Source organism: Gopherus evgoodei, chromosome 10, assembly GCF_007399415.2.
Source record: "Gopherus evgoodei ecotype Sinaloan lineage chromosome 10, rGopEvg1_v1.p, whole genome shotgun sequence".
Taxonomy (NCBI): domain Eukaryota; kingdom Metazoa; phylum Chordata; order Testudines; family Testudinidae; genus Gopherus; species Gopherus evgoodei.
This window is the reverse complement of record NC_044331.1, coordinates 16,988,090-17,013,566: the sequence shown is the minus strand read 5'-3', so window position 1 is coordinate 17,013,566 and position 25,477 is coordinate 16,988,090. Positions and strand designations below refer to the sequence as shown.

At 41.7% G+C, this 25,477-nt stretch overlaps 1 protein-coding gene across 2 annotated transcripts in view; it reads right to left on the bottom strand.

Moving 5' to 3' along the window:
- Window positions 1–25,477, bottom strand: part of CEMIP (cell migration inducing hyaluronidase 1) — a 142,702-nt gene that overhangs the window by 5,092 nt on the left and 112,133 nt on the right. For both annotated transcript variants that reach the window (XM_030577276.1, XM_030577277.1), the window contains exons 14-28: window positions 24,390–24,595; window positions 22,803–22,872; window positions 21,815–21,943; window positions 20,456–20,541; window positions 17,776–17,907; window positions 15,693–15,728; window positions 15,430–15,585; window positions 13,815–13,995; window positions 11,731–11,946; window positions 10,826–11,037; window positions 10,191–10,376; window positions 8,765–8,969; window positions 7,681–7,767; window positions 7,199–7,356; window positions 2,135–2,235 (exon numbers count right to left, since the gene is read on the bottom strand). In XM_030577276.1, coding sequence (XP_030433136.1) covers window positions 2,135–2,235; window positions 7,199–7,356; window positions 7,681–7,767; window positions 8,765–8,969; window positions 10,191–10,376; window positions 10,826–11,037; window positions 11,731–11,946; window positions 13,815–13,995; window positions 15,430–15,585; window positions 15,693–15,728; window positions 17,776–17,907; window positions 20,456–20,541; window positions 21,815–21,943; window positions 22,803–22,872; window positions 24,390–24,595 — 2,161 coding nt within the window. The remainder of the gene's footprint in view (window positions 1–2,134; window positions 2,236–7,198; window positions 7,357–7,680; window positions 7,768–8,764; window positions 8,970–10,190; window positions 10,377–10,825; window positions 11,038–11,730; window positions 11,947–13,814; window positions 13,996–15,429; window positions 15,586–15,692; window positions 15,729–17,775; window positions 17,908–20,455; window positions 20,542–21,814; window positions 21,944–22,802; window positions 22,873–24,389; window positions 24,596–25,477) is intronic.

The window sequence follows — 25,477 nt, the reverse complement described above, 5'->3', positions numbered from 1 at the left end:
GAAAAACATCCAACCTTGATTTTAAAAATGTCAGTGACGGAGAATCCACTATGACCCTTGGAAAAATGTTCCAATGGTTAATTACCCTAATTAAATGTATGCCTTTGCATTTGTCTAGTTTCAACTTGCAGCTATTGGATCGTGTTATACCTTTTTCCACTAGAATGAAGAGCCCATTATTAAATATTTTTTCCTCATGTAGATACTTCTAGCCTGTAACCAAGTCACATCTTAAACTTCTCTTTGACATCATGCCACTCACACACATGCAAACTTCGTGGAGCTAATCACTATGCACTCTACCTGTGTTAAAGAGGGTGCGTTCTGGTTATAAAATTTTCTGCTGTACGTGTTAGATGTTTGTAAGGTCATACTCTGCTGTGTGTCATGTGAGCTATTATCAATTAATGAATGCAGAGAGGAACAACCACAATGTTGAAAGGTCCTGTTTTTGACATTTTCCAAATAAAACGGTTCAACATTTAGTTTTGAAACAATCCTTTGTTTCACATTTTGTATGAAATTATGTATCATAATCTAATACCCACTTCGAAAGTAAGAATCAAAATGAATGGCCCAAAATATCACTTTTCAGAATTGCCCTTTGCAGAGAATTTTGAAATTTTTATCTTTTATTCCTATTTTGAACAAAGGGAAATTTGGAAATCTTGAAATTCTTTGCAAAACAAAACTTCTGTCCTCCACACAGCTCTGCTCACAATGACTTGTTTTAGCCAAACAACATGATAAATTTGGTTCTTGATAAACAGGAACCTCACAATTAGGTCCAAGCCAACTGGACACTTCTAACTTTGCCTCTGACTCTAGGTGCACTCTGATCTTTCTGAAGCACCTTGTATGTAATGGTGCTGGCTGGAGACTTCATTTTCAATTCTTAATGGTTCCTATATCTCACAGAAAATACCTGCTAAAGTTACACAGTAGCTTCCAATGGCAAACTCTTTGGGGCTGGTGTGCCTCTTGATGCAATGTAAATATGTGCAATTCCAGAGCAGATATCGACCAACAATTTCTCAATGACAATATCATACAGTCAGTTACAGACACATTGGATGTTGGGGCTAGGTGTGGTAGTTTGAATACATGATTTATCTCTGAACCAATGGCCATCTTAAAAGAAATCATTAGTGAAATCAGAGGACTAGAGAAGTTAGAGATGGAAAAGAGGTACCAGAGCCATCTTGCCTGAAGTAAGTTCTCTACCTTCTCTAAAACTATGTCATTACTTTTGGGAACAGCATTTAGCAATGGTCATTGCTGTGACAGTGTGCAGAGACGTACTGCCTTATAGAGGATGCACTTTCAAGAGGGAACTCAAAGCAATTCTGTGTTAATCATAGCACTGTAGACAGAGAATATTGTTAAGTAGAGATGGAATATTTAGGCATATGCAAGCAAAGCAGGATTAAATAAGCCTCGGTTTAAAATAGCTGTTTAGTTGTGCTGCTATTTGGCACTCTGTTTAACAGTCTGGATGTTTAGGAGACACCTGGACACACGCAGAATGGTCTTTAATTTGGTATTTTCACTCCCCACCACTTGGAAGGGTGCTATCTGGGCACTTCTTCCACGAAGGGTACCAAAATGCACTGCCTTCTCTACAGCTGGTATGATGCCATCTTAGCATCCATTCAGAACCAGGATGCTGTAAGTGCGGCTTCTCCTTATGCCTTGTTCCCCAACGACAGACATCACACTGAGCCTGGGTGACAGGAATCCTGAGGTCTTTCCCAAACAGTCCTCAAGGATGGAGGTCTGCATCTCTCTCACCGACACGAGTCCAGTTGAGAAGCACAGTGCCCACTTATTTGTGCAAGGTCAGTTAAATAAATAATTGGAGAAATACCTATCACCTAGAACTAGAAGGGACCTTGAAAGGTCATTGAGTCCAGCCCTCTGCCTTCACTAGCAGGACCAAGTACTGATTTCTACCCCCAAATCCCTAAGTGGCCCCCTCAAGGATTGATCTTACAACCCTGGGTTTAGCAGGCCAATGCTCAAACCACTGAGCTATCCCTCCTCCAGTTTACTAGCAGCAGTTGATATATTAAAGGTTTTTACTTGTTAGGTTAAATACAAACTTTTGATTTGTTATATTTTTAAAATTCCTTACCTTTTAACTTAAAACCCTTCTCAACTCCAAGTTTTTCCAGTACTTTAGTCCAGGGTCCTTTTGAAATGAATCTGCCTTTGGATGCCATCACCACTATAGAACTAAAGAAAACAAAGCCATTTATAAACAAACGAGCAATAGTTAAACTTTTGTCACTTCTCTGATTTAAGCATTTGTGTCTGCCATCAGTGTGACCCTGGGACACCAGCGAACTAGATGTTCTCCAATGACTTAACCACATATTCACTTTTCCATATATGCAAAATCCATTAGAAAGCACATTTAATTTGCTCATTTTACATGGAACTTCTAGAGCAGTTTAAATGTCCAAAATCAGCATTTCCATCGCATGCCACTCTGAGTGGAATGTTCTTCATCTGGGATGCACTAAGCAGTTCTCATTTAACGCTTTGTTTTCATATCAGCAATGGACTAAATCTCAAATAAATTCATCTCCCTAGAATCTGTGCAGAGGGTCAATTTTTTGAGTGCATGTTTGATATAAATGTGCATTATTAGTCTCCTTATAAATAGCATGAGTCTTCCAAAAGGTCCTCAGGTGCTTTATAAACTCAGACTGAAGTACAAATGATGTACAGTTCAGGAATCAGATTACTTTACCCATCACAAATCTGCAGCAACCTCTGGGGTAAAACTCAGCAGCCATTTAAGCAACACTATAAAACAGGTTAGGGCAGAAAGTGAAGAAAAATCTCGTATCAAATTGAACCTGGAAGGGGCATTCTGTAGATAGAACCATCCAAGCTGAAGTATAGGCAGGTTAATGACGTTAGCACCCCTATTCTTCTGCAAGGCACCAAGACCTCTCCAGTGACTGTACCAAGAAATCCTGACCCTATTGAAGAAAGTGAGAGTTTTGCCACTGACTTCGATGAGGCCCAGATGGGCTCTGGTCCTTGCAGTCAAATATGCACCTTTTCATTAAAGAAGTGTTGCAGGGTGATAGAATAAAATACATTAAACTAGTCAAACATTTTGTCAGTCTTGCAAGCTCTCCAGGTGAGGTGTCCCAGTGATGTGAGTGGGTGCTCTGCAGGTAGAAAGCCTTGATGGAACAGCCCAATTGTGTTACAGTAGTACAAACTGTCACTATAATTAGCCATCCAAGAGTTCCTTGTTTTCCAGACATTATGACATAGAACACAAGTGCTGTGCTGCTGAATGGACTAGCTACATCTTAACAAAACAATTCCATTAAAATCCATTGTAATGGGATAATGGCAATATAGCAATTACAAGGAAAAACCAGGAACAAAAGGGTTAATAGTTCCTAAGGCCTGATCTCCACCTAAAACTTGGAAAATTCACACTCCTGAGAGATGTAGTTAAGCCAGCCTAAGCCCCAGTATAGACACTGCTAGGTCGATGGAAGAATTCTTCCATCAACTTAGCTACCACCTGTCAAGCAGGTGGATTAGTTACAGCAATGTAAAAACCTCTTCCATCACTGTAGAAAGTGTCTACACTATGGTGCATCATACCTGTGCCATTGTAGTGTAGACAAACCTTTAGTCTGTTTTTAGCTTAAACCTCAGCTGTTATGTTTAATTCTTGCACTGTTATAAAACTAATCGGGTTAACAGCATGTATTTCATTATATTCTTGGTCTGATATTAGTTTTTTTTTTCCTTTCACTTTACTAAAAAAATCATTTATTTCAGCTAAGTCTTTCTGTCTTGGAGCTTTAAAAAAATAGCTTCGACTTGTTCCAGCTATTTGCTTTGGGAAACTCATCACAAAAGTATGAACATACACAAAATATGACAACTTGGCCTGCAATAAATTCCTAGAGTGAACTAATAGGTTCTGTCATTCCAGGGGAAAAAAAGCTAGTAAAAATGTATAGTTCAAACAGATTCATCACAGCAGACACCATTTTTCTTTCCTGGATAAATAGTACGTTTAACAGCTATAGCTAAAATGTCTGGCTATATCCCATTTCCAGAAAGCAGGCAGGAGAATGGAGGAAAGGGCTAAGAGAACATTTCAGAAGAGCAGGAGAACAATCCAAGGTTACTACCCTACTAAATACACATTGCAAAATTAGGATCTGTGAGGTGTTAACTGTTCTTCACATCTATTGATTTCAATGGGAGTTGAGGACTCAGCAGGTCATAGAATATCAGGGTTGGAAGGGACCTCAGGAGATCATCTAGTCTAGCCCCTTGCTCAAAGCAGGGCCAATCCCCAAATCACCCCCTCAAGGATTGAACTCACAAGCCTAAGTTTAGCAGGCCAATGCTTAAACCACTGAGCTAAGTCCAAAGATCACACACACATGCACACACGCGCACACACACACCTGCTTTAATTTACTCCTTGGGGAATTCTGCACCCCTGTGCGTGCACAAAACTAATGTCTCCTGCTGATATCTTTGCTTCCCCACAGAAAAATGGCTTTCTGACAGGGAAGCAAAGGGAAGCTGCAAAAACAAACAGTCATGCACAACTCACTAGCAAAGCAGGTACAACATTCCAGGCACCCAGCGCAGCTGGCAGAAAGGTAAATCACTGTGGGGCTGGAAACACTCCAACCAGTGGCTCCTACCCTGAGCCGGGAGTCAGCTGCTAGTCCTGGCGGGGCTGGAACTAGGAGAGGTTGGGACTTCCTCTTCTCCTGCAAGGCGCAGCTGGGTCTGTGCCAGACACCCTCCCCCAAAAAACCTCCGTCAACTGCAGGAAGCTCAGTATCCTCCCCTGCTTCTGGCCCCCATCACTCCTCAGCTGTGGGGAGAGGGGTCACTGTACAGGGGAGCTGCTCCCCCATCCACCCAACCCCTGTACATCTGGACCTCCCATACCCAGACACCCACACCATCCTCACCCAGCTCTCCATACCCAGATCCCACCCCACAGCATGTCAGCCCTTGCATCTGGAACCCTCCTGAACCCAGACCCCCTGCTTCCGGACTCCTGCACCCAGATTACCCCACACAGAGTTCCTTACACTCAAACGCCTACCCTGGGCTAGGTTGACCAGATATCCCAATTTTATAGGGACGGTCCCGATTTTGGGGGCTTTTTCTTATATAGGCACCTATTACCCTCCACCCGCGGTCCTGATTTTTTACACTTGCTGTCTGGTCACCCTACCCTGGGCCCCCACACCAACAGCCAACTGTCTGCATCCAAACCCCCACCCCACGAAGCCCCACTCCCCCAGCACCCAGACCCCCCTACTAAGGCCCCCACACCCAGACCCCTCTGCTGAGCCCCAACAACCTTCACCTGGAAGCCCCTGTAAAGTCCCATTGCCCCTGCACCTCGAAACCACCCCCAATGAGCCTCTGTCGGGAAAACATCACAAAAATTAGGTGCGGGACTACAAAAAAATGAGGAGATTGGTTAAACAGAAATTAAAAGATACAGCACCAAAAGTAAAATTCCTGCAAGCTGCATGGAAACTTTTTAAAGACTCCATAATAGAGGCTCAACTTAAATATACACTCCAAATTAAAAAACATAGTAAGAGAACCAAAAAAAGAGCCACCATGGCTAAACAACAAAGTAAGAGAAGCAGTGAGAGGCAAAAAGGCATCCTCTAAAAAGTGGATGTTAAATACTAGTGAGGAAAATAGACAGGAGCATAAACTCTGGCAAATGAAGTATAAAAATATAATTAGGAAGGCCAAAAAAGAATTTGAAGAACAGCTAGCCTCAAAAAGTAACAGCAATTTTCTTTTAAGTACATCAGAAGCAGGAAGCCTGCTAAACAACAAGTTGGGTCACTGAATGATCAAGATGCTAAAGGAGCACTCAAGGACAATAAGGCCATTGCGGAGAAACGAAATGAATTCTTTGCATCAGTCTTCACAGCTGAGGATGTGAGGGAGATTCCCAAACCTGAGTCATTCTTTTTAGGTGACAATCTGAGGAACTGTCCCGGATTGATGTGTCATTAGAGGAGGTTTTGGAACAAACTGATAAACTGAACAGTAATAAGTCACCAGGACCAGATGGTTTTCACCCAAGAGTTCTGAGGGCACTCAAATATGAGATTGCAGGTCTACAAACTGTAGTCTGTAAACTACCATTTAAATTAGCTTCTGTACCAAATGACTGCAGGATAGCTAATGTGATGTCAATTTTTAAAAAGGGTTCCAGAAGTGATCCTGGCAGTTACAGGCCAATAGGCTTGACTTCAGTACTGGGCAAACTGGTTGAAACTATAGTAAAGAACAAAACTGTCAGACACATAGGTGAACATAACTTGTTGGGGAAGAATCAACATGTTTTTTGTTAAGGGAAATCATACCTCACCAATCTACTAGAATTCTTTGAGGGGGTCAAAAAGCATGTAGACAAGGGGGATCCAGTGGATATAGTGTACTTAGATTTTCAGAAAGCCTTTGACAAGGTCCCTCACAATAGCTCTTAATCAAAGTAAGCTGTCATGAGATAAGAAGGAAGGTCTCTCATGGATCAATAACTTGATAAAAGATAAGAATAAATACCTCTACCAACAATTATGTGTATTAATACTCTACAAACCAATATGAGCAGAGAACACAATCCTCAATTTAAGAAGCATGGATATGGTTTCTATGGTATTTCAGGCTGGCTAGACTGCTGTGCTCCAAGATACAGCTGCTCGGAACATGTGTTTGGTACTTAACAGTCTAGTTTTATTGCTCTGGACCTTTGGCTAGCATGCTTACAGAAATCAAAACACACAGCACATGTGTTTAGGGATGGAACACATGCACATAACATGCATATATTTTATCAGTGGCATCTGATGAGAACTAATAGATTACTCAGGCAATATGAAAACAGATTAGGAGAATCGTGGTTCAAGAACTGATAATGACAGTTTTTTCACAAGTTTACAGTCCATGCCTTAGAGCCACTTTGAAACTCAGCATTTGGATTCTGATGAAGTTGATACTGAGCCATGTCATGCAACTGAATCAGGTCATGAACCATGTCATTAAGATTTTGTAACTAAGCCATATCAGGTGACCAGGGCTAAGAAAAAGGGTTAGCATTTCAGCAACTCTCCTGTATGCTAAAGTTTTATTACATACTGGATTATTTACTCACTTGTTTTTGATGTTGGTGACATAATTGTCTATCTGTGTTGGGATACCCTGTAGAATAGAGTTTTTGAAATGTATTCGGTCAACAATTTTTCCATGTTCCCCATCGATCACAACAACTTGGATACCATCATCAGCGAGGAAAAACTTCTTATTATCAACCTGCAGAAAAGAAAAAAACTCTTGATGTGCCAAAGAAATTCAAGTTCATAACAGTTAACTGTAAGAAACCTCATGACTGTGGCATGGCAGCGTTGAACTGCTCTTTGCTTCAAGGGATAGGATTCCCTATCTCCCAGCTTGGACCAACTTGAATTTTTGCCTATTATGTTGCACTACTCGTTTTCATAAGAGACATAGCCTGAATGACCTAATTTCTTGAAACGATCAGTGGTAGTTTCCTCAGTAAATTCTGAGTGAATCCCCAGAATTTTAACCTATGTATTTCAAAAGTCCAACAAATGTGGCTGAGAAGGAACCACTTACCTCAATGTATGCAAAGTCATCCCTGAGGTGGAAGTATCTGGTCTTGAAGGTTTGTATTTTCAGCTCTAGGAAATGGTCCTTATTATTCTGTTTAAAAATAGAAAACTTGTTTTCCACTTTTGTACATTCCCCAAATGCTATTTATTTTAAACAAGAGCTTCCTAGCAGTTTAATCAACAATAGAAAAGTACCTAATACGTTGACACTTGCCAAATTACATTGTTGATGAAATCTGGGTGAAATCTTAACTTCTGAGCTGATCCTGTCAACATTTAAATTTTTGTAGTTTCACAGAAAGGAAAGTTTTGTTTTGGGCAGTGACATGTAGTTGATTGAGGCTTTGATCCTGCATGCCTGCTCCAAGTGAGAAAGGTAAGACAAGGCAGGGCTGGGGGCAGAACATGAACCTGTCTTTCAGCAGAAGCCTTGATGTGCAAATGTCCACACTGCTATTTTCATCCCCACAGCCTGAGCTCTGTGAGCCTGCGTCAATTGACCTGAGCTCCGAACTTAGTGCCCTCAGGTTTTTCTTTGCAGCATAGACAACCTTTTAGCTATGCAATCCCCCCTCTTGCATTGCTTCTGCTATTAGGCAGGTGTGGCCTGCAGCCATGCAGCAGACCTCTCACCAGAGCACAATCAAGTTCTCCTGAGCAACCCGTCGCCCTGCTCATCACTTTGTGTGTTGTGTTTCTGTGCGCAGCACTCCACCCCGATCATTACATCAAATTCTTCCTGTGAAATGCGGTCTTCAATACCCCAGAGCTATCCCCATTGCCCCCAGGAGTATCCAGCACCTATCCCTAGGAGGCAGGCATATAGTATGGAAAAGTAACGGTTAGGGAACACCTGCTGCAGCTTTAAGTATCTCTTCCTTTTATGAATCTGAGTTTTCTGTACTAGCTGGTGGCTGATTTAGGTTGCTATACACTTCTGGACCATTTCAGAAAGTTATGCACAGGGTAGAGTAGTTCTTATAGAGATGGTCTCCATGGCTACATGGAATGATGATGATAAAGCTTGTAAATTTACAAGGAAACAGAACAACGGTCATAGAAATGTAATAGCAAACAAGGTACTTTACCAGTTGCGTGTTAGAGAGCTTCTTAGGCATCGGCACATCTACTACTGCATTTTCCGCGTATTTTGGATAGGCCTTGGCTTCACAGTCACTGATTCCAGAGTTCTTTGGGATCACAGCTTTGATCCTTATTCTCTCACAGCCTTGGATTGAGCAGAAAGCAAACTTCTCCTTCTCATTCTGGGCTTTGAGTTTCAGAAACAGCAGCCTGCAGATTGGGGGTGACAATGCACAAATCATGGGGCGTTACACACCAAAACGAATACGTCCAGGTTATAATAGAGTACATCTCAGTGCTTTGTGATAACAAATGTGTAATACGGCCATCCTAGACTGATGCTAACAGAATATTTATACCACATCTCGCATTATGTATTTATATAGCTCTAGAGGTCTGTTATTTTTACATAAATCACTGTGTGTATATATATTTATTCAGAGGGGGGATGATATTCCCTGTGAATCCGGGGTGGAGGGATAAGAGAGAGAGCAAAAGGGAGTAACTGAGAATGGAAGTGGGGGGATGGGCAGCCCATCCAGGCTGGGAAGGGGCTTCCTGGTAGTTCTGATGGCCATTCCTACAGCAGTTCCTCCATGGCTGGTGCCCTGCACTTCCCCACCTCTCATCAGGTGCTCGGCACCATGTGTGCTATTGTCCCCTTGCTCCCTGTCCAGGTGCCAGTCCCCTGTGCCATCCTCTCCCCCACCCTAGCAGCTAGTGCATGTGTTCCTGCCCCTCCATCAGGCCAGGTGTCTCCACTGGGGCCCATGGTGACCAGAAGGTGGCCAAGAAGATCTTCCTGCTCCCCAGTGGTCAGTCCAATCTCATGTATCACAGCCACCCCAGTCCCTCCTCCATGAGATATTGTGGAGGTGGAAACATAGATCCACTCCCTCCTAATATTCCCATTGAGGGAGCGCTAGCCCCCCAGTATTTATTATAAATATACATCTCTTTCTCTCTCTCTATGTATAAACCAGCCTCAATTTCCTATAAGAAAGAGTCCTATCCCTCAAGGGGTAAATTTGTCCTGTTCAAATCCACTGGGCAGCTATGCATCACACATGTCGATGCTCATACATGGTTGTGGTTTAAGATTCCTAGATCGAATTTTTGAAATGAGAAGGGTTTTATGCTTGTTCAACCTAACTTCATTGCTAAGAATTGGGTCCTCTTTCTGCTTTTCCTTTTACCCTGCTGTACATTCATTTGGCACTGGGAGCCATTGGAAGCGAGGGGCTGTGGCTGGGAAGCACATGAATGAAGGGCAGCCACCATGAGTCAGAAGGAAATGAAAAGTTGATCGGGTCTCAAGGAATCTGTTTGTTGTGATCCCAGTTTGCATTTGAATGTTGGTCTTGGCCAAACACTTTCTGGGTCAGACGGCTCTCTCATATCTATCCAGTTGACCAAGGGCTCTTTCCTTACCCAGTGTCCTCATCCCAGTAATAGTATCCCTTGGTAGGATATCTGTATTCCAGTTTGTCCATCTGCAAGGTCCTATAGAAGGTCCCTGTTTTGTATGTTTTCTTCAAGAGACGATTGTGGATGTCTGAGAGAATGGAAAATGTTGTCCCTTTAGGATAACACAACCCAAGCTGGATCCAATCGTTCCTAAAATAGCAAAGAACCACATTATAACAAATAATAGACACATGACTATGACTTTCCTGGGCACGTCATCAGCCAAGTTAAATAGTTCACTCTGAAATGTAACACTTTTTTCCTGGCCGGTTAACATAATTTAGCCTTTAAGAGAACATCTATGTGCTACTTAAGCAATATAGGCTACACTCATCCCTGATCTAATACCCTTGGCATCTATTCACCAGGGATTAATTTGATCCTAGGCATCTAAAAAAAAAAAATGTATTCGGAGGGACATAAGTATCACGACAAATTAAAAGATGGGGCAATTCAGAGTGGGCTTCATGGAATAATGATGTCAACCCTGAAAGACCTTCTCATGACTATTTCAGTAACATCACTCTTTAACCATTTACAGCTACATTACTGAGATGGGATGCTACTTTTGTGCGGTAGGGTTTGAAGGAATCACTCACTTGTTGAAGTTGATGAGCCATATAGCTAGTTCCTCGGGTGCTGTCTTGTCCCAGTGGACGGTATAACCTTTCTGCAGTGTTATAACTGGCTGATACTGCTGGTAAGGAGAACTTTTGCTTAAAGCCCCCTCCAAGTAGAGAGGATGACTGTGGTAGTCGTTTTTGATTATTTTCATTCTCAGGGTGGCTGACTTGTATGCCTGGATGTATATCTAGATTAGGGAAACAGTCACAATTGGTTTAATAAGATAGATGGCTATAAATTGGCTTTAAGTACATTATTCTGAAAACACTTCCAGTACCTAAAACAAAGCTAAAAAAGGTCACTGCACATAAAAGAGAGTGAAGGACTGGTTCTAGGCAGTGGTACCAGGTGCTTTTGTGGGAAGAAGAATAGTTTTGTGGCTAAGTCACAGGAATGGAAGTTAGGAGATCCAGATTCTATTCTGGCCTCTACAAGAGACTTCCTACGAGGCTGTGGGTAAGTCATCTAACTTAGCTGTGACACAATTTCCCCCATAAAAATGTGGAAAATAACACTTCCCTATCTTAGAGTTAGTTTGTGAAACTTAATTTATGAATGCTTCTGACATGCTTGGAGATCTTTGGATGGAAGTTGCTACAGAAGTGCAGTGTTCTTTTCATTGTTTCATATTCATGCCCAAAATTTTTAAAGTGCCTCTGAAATTGTACGATAATATTGACAATCAAACTCGTGTGTGTGCAAAACCATGCAGGTAGATGCACTGCCAAATGCTATGACACCCTGAGTGTCCTATAAAAATGCATATTTCTGAGTTCAAGATGACTTCAAGCCCTACCGTACTGGGAAATGTAAAATAGCTATAAACCTATAACCTGTACTCCAAATGCAATGCAAGTGGTGTAATGTAAATTCTTTGTACCTGTGCATAGTGCCCACTGCAGATGGCGCCTCTCCAATCTGGCACATCAATACAGTCTGTGTGTTTGATCAACCAGTTATCTTCCTTTATAAGGTAGGAGCCGGGATATTCTGACACAGATCCATCTACATCATGAAAAACTGATGTTTTATCACCATCCATATTCAGGTCATTGAACCAGGGTCCAGGTTCTCCAAAGAACACTCTTGAAGTAATCTAAACAGAACAGTGACATATATTTACATACCAGAGGAGCAATTTAAGTATTTTAAGTACTTAGCATTTTAAGTGAAGGACAAATCTGTGGTTGTTTGAATGGCTTGAATTGTTTGATTTTAACTAGCATTGTAAAATAGTTGGGACAAGAAGTGGCATTTGGATGTGCCAGTCACTGTAAGGATGGGGAAATTTAATTGTACATTAGGGCCAATATTTTAAAAAATGGTCATTGATTTTGGGTCCTCATCTTGAGACATCTTAGATCTGGTTTTCAGAAGCTCTGAGGACCCACAACTCCAGTTGAAGTCAGTGGAGCTTCTAGGTGCTCAGCACCTGTGGAAGGAAATCAGGCTCTGAGTAACTCAGGCTGGGTGCCCGCCAAAAAGGAGCACCCAAAATCTGTGGACACTTTTGGTAGTATTGGTCTTGTCAGCTAACAGGAATTTTAGTGACATTTGCTAGAATATTTGAGTTGCCCCCTCCTTGTCTACATACTGCATGCATGGTCAGTGCTTGAGGCCAAAGCAGAGCTAAGTCACGCACAGCAGAAGTCTGCTGGGTCATAAGCCCTTTCCTGTTGACCATGAATGAAAGAGGTAGACGACAAACCACCAGCATTCTATTCCTGGCCTCCATCCTGGGGTTCACATTTTGTTGGAAGGTTCAGGGACATTTTTATTTTATCTGATCCAGCTCATGTGTTTCTACTTCTTCATTTTTTAAAATGTGTATGCTACATAAAGTTGCACTTACACTGGGAACAATCAGCGGCCTCCCTGGGGACATGGCTGCTTATGTAACTTCTGACCAGTGGTTCTTATCCAAGTTAAATAAATTGAATGTCACAAACCAGTCTGATGAAATGTTGCTGAGGCTGGGTTGGACACTTTTGAGGATTTTTTTCTCCCTACCATACACTTGGCACAAAGATTTTCAATCAACTTTTCTCATGAAATATTAGCATATCTGGTATTTAGTAAACATGAGGCAATCAGAATCATTCGTTCAATCCACAGATGTCTGTAAATACACTTGCAAGGCTTGTTAATTGGATTAAACAGCTGCTAGGTACATTTCATCAGGAAGAGGGACACTCTCAGGACCAGCAGGCATGTATTTGTTCAAGTGGATGCAAAAATACCTGCCAATTTCTTTCTCATCAGGATTAATTCTAATTAATTTCTTGGTTTGGTTCAAACAAGCACCCAAAAGTTCACATGCTTATTCAAAGCAGATCGGAAACTTTTGAGCCAAATTCTGCTCTCATTTACGTTTGCGGGACTGATGTCAATGGAATTACCAGATGTAAATAAGAACAGAATTCAACCTAGATTCTGCTCACAGGGATGTTCCTTGGTATTTCTTCCTTCTGATTGGGCTGGAACTTTTATAAGAACAGCCTTTCTATGCTGGCACTTCAACATCTTACCCCACCTGGAACAAAAGGGGACTTTTTTCCTCTCGCCTGTACTGGTTTTACTCCAACTATACCTCTCTTAACTTCAGTAGAATTACTCTTTGTAGATGGGAATGGAATCAGGCCTCTGGTAGCTCAGAGGCTCACGGTTATAGAAATGCTATTTATTTATATGGGAAACAAGCTTTGGGGGAAATAGGTCCGGTTCTGGTTTGCTCTGAGTTTGTGAGAAAGTTGGGCTTGTTTGTTTTTTTTAATTCAAACCAGTTTTCTTATCCCTAATTTACAACTAATTTGCTAAAAACATAGCAATCATTGGGACTAGGTTATTAGGCTTCCAATTCTGATGTTGGTTCTTCCCAGTGGCCATTTCCTGAATCATATTTTTCACCATCACACTCACATCCAGAACCAAATGACAAGGAGCCCATTTTAAGGAATAACTCACGGGAACGTCTTCAAATAGAACTTCTGTGACGTTGTTATTGGGGCAGCTCTGCCAGGCATTGTTGAGCCGGAATGCCAGGGCACTTGTGTGGCGACCATCTAGTGCAGCAAACTTGCGAAACGTACAGTTTTGGATATTGACCGGCCCATCATAGAACTGAATCCCTCGAATTGGAAAATTGCTGAAACATATTTGAAAAACAGAAAGAAGGAGATTTGATCAGAATGAGTTACCATCAATCTGTATCTTAGATAATGGATAGCCACATGATGCTTGCTCGGTAGCTGATATTTCGCCCAGCCAGCAGGATAACTCTGAGTTAGTGCTGCTTTTGTTTTAGCCTGTGCAATCCTTCAGTTCTTAGGAGTTCAGTCAAAGTCTCTCGTGTCTAAGCAGATCATCTTTATCTGTACTCCTAAAGGCAAAGAACACTGGATAATGCCAGGGCACTGACCTACAAAGAAAAAATTCATGCTGCAATCACAAACAAGTTCTGCAGCAGCAGCAAAACCTGTAACCGATCAGATCTGCACTCCTCATTCTGAATCACTGCAGGGCTAAAATCCCAAGATAGCTGGCACAAATAAAATAAAAACTGGCCTGCAAAGAAGCAAAAAACTGTTGCACTGCCTAGGATACAGTTTTAAGGGAGCTGGCACACTCCAGAGCACATTAACCCAGACATCATTTAGATACCAGTGGAAAGGCAGAGAAGACACATGCTTTTTCACATTCTGATTTGAGTGACTGTGATGTTTTAACTCTTTAACAGGCTTGGATAAAACATGTCAAGGATTGCTCATAATTAACAAGGCCACAATCCCTTACTCACATGAGTGGTCCTTCCTCACACAAGAATTTCTCATTCAAGAGAGTGCTCCTTGCCTTCGGGAGCTCTTATGCACAACTTCCACTGAAGACAAAGGACTGTAGAACAGGGTACTGAAAAACCATTTCACTATTGGTATAGAGGATAGGCCTACTGTGCCTCCATTGACAAGCAGAACTGGGGAGTGTCATGCAGAAAGATATGACATTCAAGCTCTTTGTGCCCTGGAGGCTTCTCTTGGGGTAGTTACATTTTTAAAAACAACAAGAAAATATCTTTGCCTTTGCAAAACCAACTCAGAGCACCAAGATCACAGACGAGGTCACCTGTGAAATTCACAGGCAGCTTGTAAAACATTTAACAAGGGCACAAAGATCATGCGACCTCAGCAGCAAGTCTGCTTGGTCCAAAGCCCGGGCAGGGGTCCTGAGAGATTTCCTTGGTGACTGACAGCTGATACGGGTGGAGATTGCTGCATTGCCTGACCCTTGCTGACTACATGTACACAGTTGAAAAGCTTGGCCCAGTTAGCAAACTCTTCCTCTACTTCAGCCATCCCCCGAGCCCCATTCACGAAGCAGGTATTGATGCTGTCCTGGCAGCCTGCAAGCACATGCCTGCCAGCAGCAGCTGCACAACGAGGACCTTGGGAACAAGAGACATGAAACAAAATCCTCTGTGTATAATTTCTTCAGTTTAAATTACACCAAATAGTGCTGAAAAAATATATAAATTTAAACAAACAGAAGGGATGGGAACTGTTCACTTGTGCTGAGCAAAACTTACTGGCCTATGGGGAGAGTCCTTCCACTGTGATCCAGGCCTCCAGGCCCCCAAATGTGGTTGTCCATGGTCTCGGTCCCTACGTTTTTACTCTCACCGACAAACAGGCTGTTCTTTATTTCTTGCTTTGAACCATCGTCATGTGGGAAAGTTCCGCCGCTAGGAGAGACAGGACTGTATGTTAAAGGGGTTGCTTATGGCAAACTCTATTTTGGAAACATAGGTCAAAGTAGGGGGATGGAAAATTAGAAATGAATAATGCTTACCTTGCCAAGGTCAGGCCAATGCCGTTGTCAGCAAATCTGCAATGAGAGAAAAGGAGTGGGGAGGTGCTTCACACGCAACGATACAGATCCTTCGTTCTTCCCAAAGTTAGGCAATGCCAAACTGACATATCCAAACCAGTAAGGATTTTAATATGAACAAGGAGGGATGTGGTTAATTAACAAAATTAAGCTTCCTTATGTTAAGTGGGAGGGTGGGGCGAACTAAAAACATTAGCAATTTCGTTCATATTCCAGTTTATGAAAAAAAGTTTTGTAGCATGGCTCATAAGGTGTATAGATCAAGTGTAGTGGCAGTTTGATAGATCTTTAACTGGGATTATATCCTGCCATTGCAGGGAGAAGGACTTATTGGATACTGATCAGCCTCTCTCCTCCCCCCATCTCTGTCTACCATGACCCTTTCAAAGTTATTTAAGCAAGTTCTGTATGTCTCAAACTATTTTCTGTCATGTAATAATCCTCTGCCCTACACACATTCCCCCTTATGCACCTCTGTGTTTATTACTCAAGTCATATAGCCTTTCTATGCAGCAGCTTAAAAGGGGTAGAAGGTTCTGACTTCTGTTTCATCAGTGATCAGATACAGACTGGAGAGAGACCTGAATCAAAACTTTGGATCAAAACGCTACTGAGCTTTGGTGAGATTCAAACTCCGAATCTGGACCTGGATCTTAATTTTACAAATGGTTCTTATTTTTATAATGGGCCAGACCAGAATGCCAGTTCCAAACACCCCCCAAACTTGGAGTATGTTAGAATCCAGGCACAGAGATTAATGTTATAGTTTGAACCCATCTCTATTGTATACTGACACAAGCATCACCGTTACAACCTGGTACTAGAACTTAAACTGTCACGCACAAGACAAAAATCAGTGGGAACAGAATAAAAACAATTTCCTTGATTCAGTCAATAGGTGGTAGCATATTACATGCTATCTATTTTTCATGTATTATTCTTCCAGTCCCATGAAAGGTTCATGTACTGCATGCCACATTAATATTTGCTTTGTTAATGTAATACATAGGTCTTACTGTAGCAACAGAAATGAAAATTAACTCTGTGATTATGGCTATAAAAACAAGTTACAGTTTGAAGGCTGCAGCCTCAGATGCACTCCAAAGGACACTGCCAAAAACTGATAAGATGGAGAAACTATTTAGAAACTACGGTATTTCAGTAACGAATGCAAATGTTGAAATAACATGCAACTAATCTGAAAAGGCAGGAATGTTAAACATTTTTGGCTAACACAGTCCATATGAAGGACAAGTAACAAGGCGGCTTGATATCATATTTCTGTCCATTCTGACCTACTTTCATTCTTGCTGGTCTCACGGAGGCCAGTTTATAGCCAGTGGTCACTTTAAAAGGCTTGGATTATTCTAAGGTAAGGCAGTTTTTGCAGGCACTGGATACTACATACAGGCAGACAATTGTACTAGTGTAGTGCAATGTACCCTGTAAACTAGCTTTTACTTTTTTGCCTTGGTTAATTGAGGTTGCTATCAAGATACTGGATCAGAAGCAGAAATTGAAGAAGATCATCCATTCCCAAATGCAAAGAGAATCTGTTCTGAGTAGCACAGGAAACTGCTTTCAAAGGGCGTACAATGTGCATTTCCCCAATCCCTCTCCCTCCCTATCATGATGCATAGTTTTATGTCTGTTTCCTTGGTACTGGCTTATTCAGCACAATGCTGAACCACAAAAAACTGAACCATGACCCAAGCTTAGCCGGGGAGGCTGGTTAGGCTTATGATTTATTTTGTTTATTTTAAGCTCTTCATTTTTCATATAGAATGGTTTATTTGAGCCAATTTTTGCTGCCACTTTGAAAATCTGTACAAAAAGCACACTCAAAAACAATTCAGCAGACTCTTCCCTTCAGACAAAACAGGTTTTGTTTGTGTAAAATAATGCCTGTATTTTCTTAACGTTTGGTTTTTATTTTAATCATCACCATATGCAAGGTGCAAAGCGATATAAATAGTCTAACCACAGCTATGCTTGCCATAAACACGGAGTTGAACTCCGAGGGTTGAAATAAGGCAAAACTCACTGGCAGTCATCCAGCCATACGTCTCCACCCCTCAGCCAGGCCCCATGTTCCTGGTTCTTGTATGCAATAAAGCGCTCAATTATCGCAGGTTCCCTAGGCTTCAAAGGGTCAGCATCTTTGTGTGGACTATATCTGTAAATATAAGAAGAGCAGAAACTGTTGTCAGTGGAAGGCTGTCTACCCCAGTGAGATTCAACTGCTGTATTGACTTGTTAAACATTTGGTGGGATTATTTCTGCTAAACACAGGAATTGTCAGGCTGAATCAGACCTATGGACCATCCAGTCCTGTAGCCTCTCTCTGACAGTGGCCAGTACCAACTACCAGGAATGGATGAGAAAATCTCCAATAGTCAGTCGTGAAATAACCCGTCCAGGAAAAGTTTCTTCCTTTAGTTAAATGTTGGTTTATGTCCCAAAGCATGACACTGTATCCTTTCTAACTCCTGGGATTATTTAAAATCCTCTCAACTATAACTTTGGAGATTCTTATTATCTATATAAATGTCCAATTCTTTTCTTTTAATCCTGCTCAACTCTTGGCCACATGGATATATTGTGGCAGTGAGTTCCGCAGGCTAACTGCGCATTGTGTGGAAAAGCAAAGATGGTATAAAAGTGAAAGCATTTTGAGACCATGATGACATCTTCTTTGCTGCTCCTACCATAAGTCACCCAGGCCACTAATAATGAGATTTATTAGCTTGCAGGCTCTCACACATGATGAAATGATGATCTGGGGAGTCATGGAGGAAAAAAGCAGGGATAAATGGAAACAGCAGTAAAGCATTTCCACAGTTGTTGTCTGTCAGCCTGCACTTGGGTGACAGCATTTGTGTAAGCTCGGATAGAAAGATGTTAAGTTGGGTGACAAGGTGGGTAAGGTAATATCTTTTATTGTATCAACCTTTGTGTAGCTCAAAAACTCGTCTTGTTCACCAATAGAAGTTGGTCTAATAAAAGGTATTACCTCATCCACCTTGTCTCTCTAATATCCTGGGACCAACACAGCTACAACTACACTGCATGTTGGGGTGTCATTTATTCCTGCTCTTCGGGGGCAGCTATCCTTATCATTACTAAGGCCTGGGGATTGATTTAAGTTACACAACTTCAGCTACGTGAATAATGTAGCTGAAGTCGATGTACTCAGATCTACTTACGTTCTCCTGTCGACTCCGCCTGCGCCTCTCACCCTGGCGGAGTACGGGAGTCAACAGGAGAGCGCTTGGCAGTTGATTTATTGTGTCTAGATTAGACACGATAAATCATTCCCTGCTGGATCGATCACTGCCCGTTGATCCAGTGGGTAATATAGACAAGCCCTAAGTGTCTTCTGTCAAATACAATGCAGTTTAGAAAAACCTGACAGATTGGCATCCATGTCAGTGCCAGTAATGGGCAGCACTGAGATTAAACTTCATGGGTCAGAAATGTGGAGTGAGGCCAGGCTGTCAAATCATTAACAGATATTCAACAGCATTTTATTTCACCTAATAAGCCATCACATCAACCTAAATTGAGCATAATGATCATAAGGGTCCAACAAATGAACATCACTTTGCCAGCTTCATCATTATGAAGTCACTTGGTATTCATGGTGAAATTACAGATCCCAGTGAATTCTCTAGACACTAACAAACATTCACTTTCAGATGGATTCTGTCTCATTTATACCAGTGTATGTCTGGAATAACTCTTGGAAGTAGGAGTTAGCATGGATTTATACTTCTCTAACAGAAAGCAGAATATGAAGTCTATGGAGTTATTCTCAATTTACAACACTTCTACGCAACATAGAATCTGTTCCAGGAAGTCTGACTGTCATTCAGCAACACTCTTTAATTGCTAAGCTTTCAGGGCTCATTCCAGCCTTCGAATTGGAAGGCACAAACTTTTTGGAATCAGCTACTTTGTGTATATGCCATAGCCAGTTTTCCAAGGCACATATTCTGGTATATGAAGAGGCAACATCAAAATCTCTGATTTAGATGCTTACTGCAGCAATGGAAGGGATTCTTCTGTCGCTATAGTAAATCCACCTCTCTGAGAGGCAGTAGTTAGGTTGACCAAGAATTATGCTGTAGACCTAGCACTGTATACCCTGGGGTTTAGGTGAGCTTAACTCTCTCTCTCTCTCTCTCTCTCTCTCTCAAAGGCCGTGATCTCTCTCTCTCTCTCTCTCTCTCTCTCTCTCTCAAAGGCCGTGATCTCTCTCTCTCTCTCTCTCTCTCTCTCTCTCTCTCTCTCTCTCAAAGGCCGTGCTTTTTTCACATCCCTGAATGATGTAACTCGGTTGACTTAACTTTCCAGTGTAGAACAGTCCTCAGTAGAATTCTGAGGTATTATCAGGGGTTTTAAAACAATCACTCTAATGGATTGAGTTTACACTCCTCACCAGCTAGCTTGTAAAAATCAACTACTGTGGTTGTACCTGGCTGTGTGGGAAGTACCAAACCCGCCAATGTGATTTATGGAGAGTGTCGGACTGCAATGGAACAGGTAGGCCACACCCCATTGATGGCAAGGGGAAAGTGAAGCCTTTTGCTCATTAGGAATTTTATACAACATCTACTGACAACAATGAAGAAATTCCCATTGACTCCAGGGGGAGCAGGATCCAGCCCTCAAACTGTGTTAGACACATAACTTTCCAAATCAAACCAGGGACAATGCATTACCTCCCAGAAATCAGTGTCAGGAAAGGCCTTTTGTCCTTAGCAGATGCTGGTGTGGTTTTGACTCCATTATCAATGATCATGCCAGCCTGGGGAGGAAAAGGAACTTTGTGATGTATTTATACACTTGAAAATGATGATGTCGTTTTAAGTTTCTGGGCCAAATCTTCAAGCTGGTGTAAAACATCAAGGAGTTTTTTTTTTAAGTCAAAGGCATTATCCTGATTTACACCAGCTGAGGATCTGGCCTTCTACATTTAAAAGACCACCTAGACCAACACCAATGAAAGATGTTGCAATATTTATAGTACAAAGCAAAGATTTTTAAGAAGGACCAGAATTTGTTAGATTTGTCCTGATCACTTAAGCAAAACGTCACTCTCTTCAAAGTTACTAGCTCTCTCTGACTTGGGTAGGTGCCTTATGCTTTTGGAGAATCTTTAGCTAACAACATGGCTTTCCAGAAAAATATTTGTATTTTATTAGAATTATTACCACTCCAGTTGGAGTGGAATTGAAATACCAGCCCCTTGCTAAGTAAAAATCCATTCCCGTTGATAGTCAAGCAACCTGGCTGTGAAATCCTGCCCAGAAGTGCTGCTCCTAGAAGATGTACATCTGAGAATTGTGTCATAGCATCAGCCACTCTCTGTGTCCTATAATGCATCATTTCAGCATGGCCCACTTTCAAGGTTACTGTTTCTGCAAGTGGCATGAGAAACAGGAGGACTGTCCACTCTACCACCTTCTGTCTGCAGCCCCTTAAAAAGCCCCTTGTGTTTTCCAGCACCTGTTCAACCCATCTCGCTAGCCAATTAAATACGTGCTGCAATCTAAAGATATTAAGTAACAGATGAAGGCTCAGAAGCTCAGTGTACAGTTTCCCAGCGTAGTATGTCTGGGCTGAATAAGTAAAGAGATTTAGAAAGTGATTAGACTGAGCTTAAATTATTTTGTCTACCAGATGCTATTTGATCAATGGCTAACATTGGCAGCAATGGTCTAAAACCAGGCAAGCTGCCAAAAGATGCAGCTTGCAGCGCCATTTTAGAAGAGCAAAAGCAGACCGATGACCTGGTGGAAAGGAGTGAAAATAAGACCCTCTTATCTCCCAATGTCCCATGAGAAAGTTTAGCCTTTATCCCAAGAATAGTAAAGGGAATCCAATGTAAACAGAATCTGTAATTATATTATACCAGCAAACAAGCCACTTTGTTTGTGATACATATGCTGAAAATTAGTTTGCAGTTGCTTGTAGTGAATCAGAAATCACAGGACTTAATAGCTTGCAGGCTCAGAAAGCTGGAGAAATCAAGTGGTGTTTTTAGACATGAAGATAGTTTTCATTGCGTGCAGACTCACTCGGTAGTTGGAATGTGCCCGATTGTTGTAGAATTTCCCCATTGGAATGTGCTCAGTGTAGCCTGGAGAATATATTCCTTCTGAGGGGCCCGTAGGCACATGATGAAAAACAAACCAAAACCCTGTTTCCTGCAAAAGGGAATACACAGCGTGAGCCTTCACTTGAACTTTACAGATTTACATTGGTACAGGGGCTTACCAGGAAATGGTGCAAGGTGAAAGCCAGCAGATTTCAGGACATGTAACACTAGGTGGTATTGCTCTGTAACTATACGGAAAAGAGCCCCCTGCCCCCACCACACACAAAAGCAGTTAGGGCCAGCATTTCCAGGCCACCTAAAATTAGCCTTCGGCATCCATACTGAGGCACCTAAAAGTAAACTGGCCTGATTTTCTGAGGTGCTGAGCACCCACAAACCCTACTTTAATCAATGAGAGCTTCAGGCACTTAGCACCATTGAAAAATCAGACCACTTATTTAGGTGCCCAAAATTGATAGGTGCCTACATTTAAGCATGGAGATTTGGAAACTTTGGGCAACATACTTTAGTTTGTTTATTTTTTCAGTTAAAAACAAACAAACAAAGACAACTGAGCTGAGTTAGAGTTTCTGTAGAATTAGCATTAGCATGGATTTAAATGTCACAGCCCTACATAGCATTCAAGTACTGGTTTAGGACTGAGCCTGTCCCCATTGCGACCAATAGGAGCTTTGCCATTGACTTAATGGGAGTAGGAAGGTTGGGTCTTAAATTTTTACAGGCTCTGGTTTGGGAATTTTGTTAAAAGTAATCCAGATCTGCAGTCCCTAACTTCAGCAAATGGCCAGAAATGGGCAGGTGAAGCAAAGGAGATTGCATTTGCAGCACTAGCTGCATCAATATATAGCTTTTAGAAATGCCTGAGCAGTGAAAACAGTGAAAACCAAAAGTTGCAGGGCTTTTGCAGTTGTTCTGAATTTTCCCGAATAAGAAACCTTTGTACTCACTTCGGATCCTGCAGCTGCACAGTTTATAAGGTTGTTATGTGGATTGGCCATCCAGAAGGTGGATACAGCACTGCAGATCGGGAACAAAGAAGAGCATGAAAATGACACCCGAAGCGCACACAAAGGAGTTAGCATTCCATTGCATACAGTACAGGCAGGTCAGATCATAAAGCAGATAAGCTACTGCCTAGAGGGTGTAGCAACTGGGGTTTCTTTCTCATTATATCACAGCTGTCACCATCATCTGCAGATGCAGCAAAATGGCCTTATCTTTAAAGACCTCAGGAATTAAATGAAGAATTTCTACTGAAATCCCAACCCTGGTATGAAGCTGTTAGCTGTCAATTATATTTCATGATAAGGTAAATGTGTCATTGCACAAGTTATAGATGAGAAAAGCCCTACAATGGGGCTCCAGGTTCCCTGGAGACTGGTTTAGCCAGGGTTTTGACAAAGTGTTTCTAAGGGCTTTTCATAGCAATCCTCTGGCATCTGCCCTTTCTACATGCTACTGTGCTTCACTACCATTCCCCACTGGCTTCTCAGTCCATGGCCAGATTCTCATATCCATTCTTAGACTGAATACTCCCACTGAAATCAAGAGGACTATTCACAGAGTAAGGTACAAGGCAACATGTGTAAAAATGGACAGAATCTGGCCCTATAATTTTATTTTAAAAATTCAGTAAGACGCTGGGGAAAAAAAAAAAGGAGTTAGCCCTCTGAGATCACAAAGCCTAAAACTTGCTGTTAGCTAGCCGTAGTTACCAGTGAAACCATAGCTCCAGAATGCGTGCATTGATTGTGGGAGTTCATAGACAGAGAGGGCAGCCATGCTGGCCATGTTTCTCCTATACTTCATCTAAGTCAATCTTTACAGAGTAATGGGATAAACTGCAAAAAGAACTCTGGCTAAAGAGCTTTTCATTTCAACCACTCCCGAGATCCATCCCATAAATCTGCCCTGTTGAGGTTTTGTGGATCTGAAAAGACACATTAGAAGATTGGATCTTGCAAGATGGGAGATGAAGTTGCTTAGCACCTTCTAGGAGGCACTCAGCGGTTTGCCAGGCTGGGCTTAGAGTTTGCCTCAAATAGAAACGGGCTTTAAGACTTTCATGCACTCACTTATATAGTGATTAGTAGTAGGGACTTTATGCTTAGCCAATCTTTGATATTCCATAGCCACGTTCCAAGGTCTTGCTGAACTACATTGAATTCAACTCTTCGGTCTGAGTTTACTCTCTTACAGTGCAGAGTGCAGTACAATGCAGAGTCAGGGCCATTTGTCTTCATATTGCAGTTTGAAAGGGATGCATGCAAGAATATCTGTGATAACAGGCACTTTAGTTGACCTTACACTAAAAATACTAAGCAAAATTATACCCTGCCTGTGTAAATGTATAAATAGAATGGAAACATCCTGCAGAGACAGCCACCCTATCTTTTTGAGCACATGAACCATACTCCCGAAAGCAGAGTACTCAACTATACACACCCAGTCCTGTGTTTCATGGATAAAAAAAGTCAAATCCTACAAGGCGAGGGAAAAAACAAACAAACAAAAATAAAAAGATTTCCACTTACTTGCAATCCTGCCTGGGTTTGGGGATGTACCCTGGGTATGCCCCTTCTGTAATCATCTTGCACATTTTACTGTCTCGGTCAGATGGCAGAAGAGTGCTAGGTTTAACTAGCAGTCCAAGGCAGTGATCAAACGTGTTGCGTTCCTCTGGCCCATCCTCAGTAAAGAAGCAGTGTCCCAGAGTGTTGTAGCCCACAACGTCCTTAATCTGCATGTCCAAAATGGAGCTGCATTCAGATTTAGTTTTCCAGCCACTTAGAGATAATAATAAATAATACTAATGCTATTAATTATTATTATTTTACTGTGGAGCCTCAGTCAGAGACCAGGACTCTATTGTATCAGGAGCTGTATAACCACGTTGAGCATAAAGACGGTCCTTGTCCCAATGAATTTACATATTAAGTGATAGTGTACGTTTTTAAGATTTAATTAGAATTTGCCATTTCATATGAAATGCTAATTACACTCTGCTGTAATCTGCAGGTCGAGCAAGTGATAATATTATAATAAAAGACAACAAACTTGAGAAGACAAAGAGATGGGAATGGAGAGGACATCAGATATTTAAGCCACATCTGGGCTCATTCATCTTTGTGCACAGTTACACAAACAGCGAGGTTGATGGACTAAAATGTATCCCCTGAAGTGAAAAAAAAATATTTTTCCAGGCTATCAGAGATGCTGCTAGTTGTTTACTGGACAGGCTGAGTTGTTTTAGGTCTGACCTGACCCTTTTTCCAACTGATGACAAGAGCTTTACTTGATATTGAAACAAACCAGCTGGTGTTAATCAGCGTAGTTCCATTGAAAACCCTGCAGTTCACATGTAGTTCACACTGCAGCCCTATTGTCTCTCGCAGAGCTGTGCTGATTTATCCCAGTTGAAGATCTGAGGTAAAATTTTCAGAAGCAACTAAATGACTTAGAAGCCTAAAACCAGGGCTGGGTGGAAAACATTTCCATTTCATGGAAAACGCTGAGGTTTCAGAATGGTTTTTGTTCTGATGTGGAACAAACTTGAGACCTTTCCAAGTTCTTTGTGAACAGTGGGGGAGAGCAAGAGATCTCCAGAACCACCAGATGATAG